General features: G+C 44.5%; 1 protein-coding gene across 1 annotated transcript; it reads right to left on the bottom strand.

The window, feature by feature from the left end:
* Positions 1 to 2385: 2385 nt before the first annotated feature.
* Positions 2386 to 7663, bottom strand: LOC138956201 (uncharacterized). The gene is made up of 2 exons (XM_070327620.1): positions 7301 to 7663; positions 2386 to 5319 (listed from the first exon to the last, which is right to left on the bottom strand). The coding sequence occupies exons 1-2, from the start codon at positions 7371 to 7373 to the stop codon at positions 3887 to 3889; spliced, it is 1506 nt and encodes a 501-aa protein (XP_070183721.1). The 5' UTR covers positions 7374 to 7663; the 3' UTR covers positions 2386 to 3886.
* Positions 7664 to 9032: the final 1369 nt, after the last annotated feature.

Genomic DNA, 9032 nt, shown 5'->3' on the forward strand with positions numbered 1-9032 from the left:
TGTACTGTATCGACCACCTTAGTTCTGAGAACATGATGCAACAAATTTCTTCGCAACAGCTACACACCCTGGATAACTTGCATATGAGGACGCACACTTTTAACACATTTTGCAGCTTGTACACTCTAAAAGCGACGCCTATAAGATTCCCTTTTGTACACACTGATATCTAAGAAAAACCTTTAAAAAAAAAAAAGTGCTTTATTGCAAAATTACAAACAAAAATAACTCCGAGTCCTCTTCTCGAGAAAAAAAGCTATTTTTTGTGTGTTATTTTTGGCATGAAACAAACAGTGGTTGATATTACGACCACTTCTCCTTTTAAGTTTATATACACTTGTGTTTCCCTCCATCTTCTTTTTCTACCTTGTCCGTTTTCGTTCCGTCAGTGTTGCTTTTGCTTTTTGTTGTCCTTTGTTTTTATTACCTGATGAAGCTTTTATAAGTGAAAATTCGTATTATTGTGCTGTCCTTGTATCGGTGAGTACAGAATTATTTTGTTTTTCAACTTTGTTCATCTCACCACAGTCACTTTGTTATTTAGATTTTTTTTAATACAGTTGTCTACAAAATGCACTGCAACCATCACCCCAACAGCCGGACAAAAAAATGTTATTACCATGTTAAAAACGTTACAATCTGTCGTACATGACAATCACAATAATTTCCAAAGAAAAACCAACGTGGTTATCTTGAACAGGGGAAAGAACCCTCGAGAGCTCACTACTGTATAGAATCCCTATGCCTATGGTATTCTCCCCTGGCACGCCACAAGCCAAAGCTCCGCAGTCATGAAAGGCAAACCGCAGACAGCCTAATCCCCACCATAATGTCGGCCTGTCGGAGGAGGCTTGTGACTTCAACCTGCTCGGTATACAGTGTAGGACCCACAGTCCCATTTGCTTGACGTCACGTCTACTGTGTAACTTTTCACACTTATTCAACATTTCATGTTTTCTGGAACCGACAATAACCTAGGGTCCACCACGTCTCAAAAACTGGGACAGTAACAGTTAAAACATTACTTGACATATACGTCCCGGTGATGTAGGTTATCCACAATCATCGTAAAGTTTGTGAAGCGATTCTACGAATTTCTCGGATCAAATAGAACCCATAGTTTACAGGGGCAGATCACATCTTTTCGAAGTTGGGGGGGGGTTCCAAATTTCTTTAGGGACAGATGAACGACTCGACGCGCAGCGTTTAGTTGAGGGCGCCTAGGGGGTTCGGGAGCATCCCCCCCATCAGATATTTCAGATCGCTTGTACAGCCTTCACCGTGAATTCTGTGCATGCAAACACGTTTGTAATGTAGGATAATTTATTAGGAAAACCAAAAGCATTTTCGAAATTACATAACGATGATGCAAATTTCAAATGCTGTCAGTGTCATGTTCCTGCATACACACACACACACACACACACAAACACACACACGCACACACACACACACACACACACACACACACACACACACACACACACACACACAGAATTAACCTCAACAAATGTCCGTCAACATGCATCTTACAGATTTTAGGCACAGTAAAATTAATGCAATGCGATTCTGCCCTGCCCCATCCAACACAAAACGAAAGAGAAAAAACTAAAGAAAAGAAAACACAGCAGCCTCGAGATAGTGTAGTGTCACGTCACTCCTGATCCCCTGAATCAGAGGCTGCAATGACTTGTCAGATACCTTGTTCCCTTTTCAAATCTTTCAGCAAAATGTCAGTTCAGTCCCGGGGCTATGAGAACGGGAATACTGTAAGTCCTTGGACGGAAGCATACTATTTCAAACGACGGTTGGTTGGTTATTGCTTTGTATTGTCCTTACAGCTTATAATTAGGCACACAAAAAAATAGTCTGTTTACGGTAACATAGGCACACACACAAAAAATAGGGTCGGTAGGACGGGATTTTTTTTCTTTTCCAAAAAACCATATTTTTCAGTTATTTTGCCCAAAAAAAACAGATTTATTTTTAATTGGCTCACGTAAGTGTAGCCTATGCGATCGTAACTTTGTCTGTCTGTGCGTGTGTATGTCTGTGGTAGAAACTAACGTTTGAAGACGTCACATTATGGCGTAAGAGGGTTAGACGTCACGCGAAGGAATTACTGAAAGTCTCGGTCATTGTTATTTTGAGCGGGCCGAGACTAGTTGGCAGTCGTGTCCCTGTAAGTTACAGGCTACATGCAGACAGACAGATCTAGATCTAGTGTCTCGCTTTCTTGCACAGTGTCACCTATGCTTACTGTGTGTGTGTGTGTGTGTGTGTGTGTGTGTGTGTGTGTGTGTGTGTGTGTGTGTGTGTGACGGAGTGATTGAGTTTGTGTTACTGTTTGTCGATTTCTTACGTGAGCCTTGAAGGCTTCGCCTCTTGTTTTTTTTATTTTTATTTTTATTTTTTCCAAATGCCAAAAAAAGTCTAGGGTCGCGCGAAAAAATAGGGTCGGTCGGGATACCGTAAACAGACTATTTGTTGTTGTTGGCCTTATGACTATCCAATTCAAACGATTCTGGTACGATCTTCGGCGTTCTCCCTTTTAATTCACCACCATTTTTGGCTCACGTAAGTGTAGCCTATGCGATGCTAACTTTTGTCTGTGCGTGCGTGCGTGCGTGCGTGCGTGCGTGCGTGCGTGCGTGCGTGCGTGCGTATGTATGTATGTCTGTGGTAGAAACTTTAACATTTGACTGAACACCGAAATACTAATTTTACCTGGTTATTATTCAAGCAACAGCTTCAAAGTATTGAAGCAATGATCAACATTTCGGCGGCACGTATGTAGTTAAAGTGTGTATCCAAAGAAAACGGGTGGTGGGTTTTTTTTTTTTTTTTGTTTTTTTTTGGGGGGGGGGGGGGTAAAAACAGCTGACTGGTTTGTGTCGTGTGTGGTATGTAGACCAGGTCAGGGGTCAAGGTTAGGTCAGATCGCGTGAAGGATTGTGGTATAGATACAGTTATCACCGAGCTGCAGTTCGCCGATTCGGAGAAGACGACTCATGATTTCACAATGTTCGGTTTCGTAGCTCCAGAAAAATAGATAAAGAAGATACCAAAGGAGATTTCCTACAGGTTAATCTGCACAGCGTGTTTTCAGTGTCTGCGCGAGGAAGCGCTGTCGAAAGCGCAGTGTCGATCTGGCCATCTGGCAGTCGTGTCCCCGTAAGTAGGCTACAGACAGACAGATCTAGATCTAGTGTCTCGCACTCTTGCACCGTGTCACCTATGCTTACTGTGTGTGTGTATGTGTGACGGAGTGATTGAGTTTGTGTTACTGTTTGTCGATTTCTTACGTGAGCCTTGAAGGCTTCGTCTCTTGTTCAGGTTAGTTCTTGTAAGTCAAGCAGGTTCAAGCAGTAGACAGACCCACACTTACCTTCGTCGCGATTGTTGTACTGTCAGCAGATTGATAACTAGACTCAAACTCTATCAAAACAGACCAATGTGGAATTTTCACGGTTCAAGTCCAGCGATGCGGCTTACGTGAAAACAGACTGCGAGTGTCATTAAATGCTCTTTTAAAAGGAAATGTCCATTTAATTTCAAAGGCTGAACTTTCGGCATTATGACATCATAACGCAGACGAGGATCTTTGCAAAATGTGGACTTTTTCCCCACCTAGATATTGCTTTCATTCGAAAACTTCAGTAACAGAGGAACGTGTGTCATACACGAGTATCCGTCGCAATATAACCTTGAACGGTTGAAAACGACGTTTAACACCAAATAAAGAAAGAAAGATACACGAGTATATACTGAAATACTAAATCGACAGTCTGCATTTGGGACAGAGACGAAGCTGAAGAAGTCCAGCGGCTGTGAATGAACCAGTTTTTTTTCGCCAGTTTTGTCTAAAGCAGCCCGAGGCTGCCGGTTAGTCACCATCTTCTTTTTCTCCCGCTTCTGATCTTTCTGCGGCTTCGGAGGCTTCTGATTCGTAGCTAGCCGTGTCTACCGAGGACTCATCGCCATCGGAATCTTCCTCTTTCTTGGCCTCGGTCCGCTCCCGTGTGCTATTGGTAGTACGACTACGAGTCATGCTAACGCTGGTGAAGTCGCTGGAAGACGTTTTGACTCCATGGTGATGGTGCTTCTTGTTGGGGTCTTTCCAGTTGATGGCCTGCGGGGTGAACTCTTCCGGGGGCCCGTTGGGGTCGGTGTGGTACCCCGTCAGGGCGCGGCGGCGGTCGTTACCCAGCCACCACTGGAGGCGCTTGCGGAGCCACTCCTTGCGCGTCATGCTGGGCGAGTCCTTGAAGTCCTGCAGGTCGTCCGTGTCGACCTGCGGGTCTATGCCCGTGCGCTGGAACTCCTTGCGGTCCTCCTCGAACTGCGACACCAGCAGCTTGCGGTCCTCTTGGTAGGCCATGCTGGGCTTGCGCCTGGGGATATACACGTGCCGCGCGCTGATCTGCACCTGCGACAGACGGGGTAGGTAGTTGTGCTGTGGCCGGCGCTCCAGGTGCAGCATCCTGTTGCACGCCCCCTCGCACCCCTCCAGGCAGCACAGGCAGCGGCGGTAGCGGAGGATGAAGATGACGGCGATGGTCAGGTAGCCTAGGAACACGCCCGGCGGAAAGGTCATGAGGATCAGGATGCTTACCTTCGTAAACGTCGTCTGCTGCGCCAGGAGACTGTCCGAGCTCCTGGCAGGTTTCACTGTTGAAGTCGAATCAGAATCGGAATCGGATTCGGAATCGGCAAAAACCAACTGTCGCCCAGTCAAATCGTCCGTGTGTGCAGTGACGCCTTCTTGAGAACGTATTGATGGCGAAGCGGTTGTTTCCTGTGGAAGTGCTTCTGCTGTACGTCCGGACGGAGACCTGCGGGTATTCTCCCGGGATCGCTTCGGGCTGCTTCGCCTCGACCGTCGGGGTCGCTGTCGCCATTTCTTTATTCGCGTGTGTCTGTTCTTGTGAATTTCTGTTGTTTTGATGGATACCGTTCTTCCTTTGTTGTTCAGTTCAGAGATTTTCAAATCAGTTGCTCCGGCTTTTCTATCAGTCGAATCATGAGATTTCGAGTTATTGTCGAGTCTTTTTCCATCTCCCGTCGAATTCGACCAAGAGTTGTGCGTATTGGCTAATTTATTGTCCAATCTATTTTCCGCGCGAATCTTTCCGGTAAACATCTTCACTATGTTAATGTCATTGCGGTGATGGTTCGGCAATCGTGTTCTTCCATCGTCGACTGTGCGGAACATCAGAAGGGGCAGAGCGGTTCCTTGATGGTGATGAATGTTTTTGTCATGAAATACCTTCTTCCTCGCCCTGCCCTCGCCATTTTCCTTTTGCTGAACCTCTGACCCTGCAACACACACACACACACACACGCGTACACGCACCCGCACGCACGCACGCACGCACACACACACACTCACACACGCACACACACACACACACGCGCGCGCGCAGGTACGAACACACACACACACACACACACACACACACACACACACACTTCAGTAAGTAAGCTAAAAAGCAAATGTGTGGAAAGTGGTGGGGTTGATTTGGTTAGTTGGTTATTATTTGTAATTTGTATTGTCTCTCCAGCTGATATTGCTATTCGAGAACGATGCAAGTTTGTTTCTTATCTCAATTTTACATGGCAAGCTCAATGGTTCAAAACTAATTACAATCAGGTCTAACCATGAACGGGGTGGAGGGGAGGGGGGGGCTGGCATCCCGGGTGGGATTGATTGCCCAGCATAACCCAAAAGGTCTGTATCACAGCTGTCACTTGTCCCTTTTAGTTTTACTTACTAGCAGTTAAGCCCGGCTTCGCCCGGGAGTAAGCGGAGCCCTGTAGCAATTTAAGACGCTCGCTATCCCATTATCATTAGCTTTACCTCCTTTGTTTGGATACAAAAAAAGAGTTATCTCCCTTACCTTCTAGAAATTTCCGGAACTGTCCAGTTAATTTTTCATTCTTCATTTCTTCCCCTCATAGGAGCAATTATAGCGAGTCTCTAATATCACTGGCATGATGTGCTTGCTACAGGTGAACAGTAGGCACTGAACTGGTCTTGCACCATATAGGCTGTATTCAATAAATGGGAGGTCCATAATCTGAGAAAGGAAACAATGAATCAAGAAACTAAAACCCAGGTGCACATGTGCGGCACCTAGCTGTCCAGTTAATTTTTCATTCTTCATTTCTTCCCCTCATAGGAGCAATAGCGAGTCTCTAATATCACTGGCATGATGTGCTTGCTACAGGTGAACAGTAGGCACTGAACTGGTCTTGCAACATATAAGCTGTATTCAATAAATGAGAGGTCCATAATCTGAGAAAGGAAACAATGAATCAAGAAACTAAAACCCAGGTGCACATCTGCGGCACCTAGGGAGTGTACGTGCACACTATCTTGTTCCTGCCTCTTGCCATCTCAGAGGTATGGCGACCACAGACAAAAAAGAGTTATCTCCCTTACCTTCTAGAAATTTCCGGAACTGTCCAGTTAATTTTTCATTCTTCATTTCTTCCCCTCATAGGAGCAATAGCGAGTCTCTAATATCACTGGCATGATGTGCTTGCAACAGGTGAACAGTAGGCACTGAACTGGTCTTGCACCATATAGGCTGTATTCAATAAATGGGAGGTCCATAATCTGAGAAAGGAAACAATGAATCAAGAAACTAAAACCCAGGTGCACATCTGCGGCACCTAGGGAGTGTACGTGCACACTATCTTGTTCCTGCCTCTTGCCATCTCAGAGGTATGGCGACCACAGACAGACAGACAGACACACAGACAGACACTCTCTTTTATTATATGTATAGATAGATAATCTATAAACAAAATAAATAAAATATACATCAGCCGAGACACACCACAGACTAAACATGTTTGATATTTTGGTTCATTTATAATTATATCGTCTCTTCAGCAGATATTGCTGTCAAGACCGATGCAAGTTTCTTTCCTTTCTCGGTTCACGTGCAAGCTCCATGCTTAAAACTATTAACATTCAGGTCTATCACTGTCAAAAGAAGGTTTTAAAAAGTTCCTAACTGTTCACAGTTTGTTTCTTCATATCTTGATTTTTTTTTAAAAGTTTAAATAAATCTTGTCGGGGGGGGGGGGGGGGTACCTCCCGGAATAAATCCTTCAGAGTTTGTGTTTGATAAAGCAAGTGCATGTATGAACTGAATGAATGAAGAAAGGAGCAAGTTAGCAAGTACGTCAGTCAATCATTACGTTTTCTATGAGGATCTTCATTGGCTTTTCAGATCAGCCTTTTTGAAATAATTTGATGACAAATTATTGTCCGGATATATGGATATACCTGCATGTAACCCCAGTTCCTGTCGATCAGATATGTAGACAATGAGGACGACAGCAACACACATAATCCTCATCAGGCGCCTACGGTGAACTCAATACACTGTTCATCTTTTCGTGGCCTTGCAAAAGTGCACTTCACAACCTCGGAAAACTTTCTCCGAAGATTCGTCTCTGTGTAGTTCGTCTCTGTCCGTCACAGAGTCCTTGTGCCTTCATGACCAACTTAGATAAACTGTCTGCGAAGTATAAGTACCGATGGAACCGTCACTTTTTCTCAGGGGATGTATTTCAAGGGGGAAACTCTACGTGAAAAAATATGACTGCAGCAAGCCCCGTTATCGAAAATCGAGGCAATGCTTTCCGTCAGAACTATCTGCGTCACCCTCTGAATTCTACGTCAGAGTTACGACGACGTCGTTTCGCGCGAGATGCGTTTGACGTCACATGTTCCTTTGAACTAAAAAGGCTGCAGATGAAGCTGCTCTAGTCTCGGTCACAATGACCCAGATACAATACACCAGTTAACAGTTTCGGCACTTACATGGTACAAAGAAGGAAGACTCACGTGATACCCAAAGCGATTCTGGTTGGACGAGAAATTTCGACGAGCAACCGCTGCATCGTCTGCTCAACGTGATGGAAGCAATTGAACGGGACGGTGTGTTTTCCTCTACGTGATTTACTGTTGATCAAAATGTATTGTTGGAATATAGTGTATAGGTCTGCTTAATATTCTGACTGCAGTTTTGTAATAAAATTAAAGAACACAGATGTTTCAAATATCAAAGTGCTTTTCACACACACACACACACACACACACACACACACACACACACACACACACACACACACACACACACACACACACACACACACACACACACACACTCACACACTATGAGTATGACTGCAAACATGAATTTGTACTTGCATTGCTGAATAACAGAACCTGATCTGAAAAAAGGACAACAGCAAATTATTCATGCAAGCTTGCTGTATTAACGATTTCTTTATTCATTTAATAAAACACTGAATTAAAAGATAACAACGTGTGAAAGTGTGTGTGTTTGTGTGAATGTCTATGTGTATATGGACGGACACTGATTAAACCTGAGACTCATCGATTACCCAGGTGAGTGTAAAAGAGGGAGAGAGAGGGAACTTTAAGGTGGGTGCATGGGGACGGACATATGTAGTAACATATATATGTTTTAATCTGTAATCTTAACACATGTGCCTAAAATTAGGAAACAGATGCCATTCCACCACAAATACTGTCAGTCTGACAAAAACGCCCTGTGACACTGAACCCCTATCCCTTACAGACCACATTCAGTATACATGTACTCACTTCCTTTCGTCTGCGTTTAGTGAAAGCAGATCGTTCTGATGACATTGGTATCCGGTTTTTGACCTCCTGTGAGTGGTCAACAATTGTCGGAACTGGAACTGCAGCTGTTTTTTGTGTGCCAGGTTTTCTTGCCGGCTTAACTGCGTTCGCATTGGAAGAAAGTGTCACGAAACACAGCACATCGTATTGACCGTTTCCACAATTCGAGACAGTTAATCAGTCTTGCTGCAGAAGCTGTAAGCCCATCATGTCAGAAAAAGGTGACAACTGATGCATGAACCTTTTTTCTACACTTCATAGCTATCAGCAGCCGTGCGCATTCCTTCAGCGTGTTGTTGATGCTCGATGTAGGCAAACTGCCAAACGGCCACTTGAGTCACTT

This window comes from Littorina saxatilis, unplaced genomic scaffold (assembly GCF_037325665.1).
Source record: "Littorina saxatilis isolate snail1 unplaced genomic scaffold, US_GU_Lsax_2.0 scaffold_990, whole genome shotgun sequence".
Taxonomy (NCBI): Eukaryota; Metazoa; Mollusca; class Gastropoda; order Littorinimorpha; family Littorinidae; genus Littorina; species Littorina saxatilis.

What these genes read in the sequence shown, in the direction of transcription:
- LOC138956201 (XM_070327620.1), bottom strand. Translation starts at nt 7,373, where the DNA reads ATGAGGATTATGTGTGTTGCTGTCGTCCTCATTGTCTACATATCTGAT. An exon ending in GGAACTGGGGTTACATGCAG is followed by an intron (nt 5,320 to 7,300) that starts GTATATCCATAT and finishes TGTGTGTTGCAG; the next exon opens with GGTCAGAGGTTCAGCAAAAG.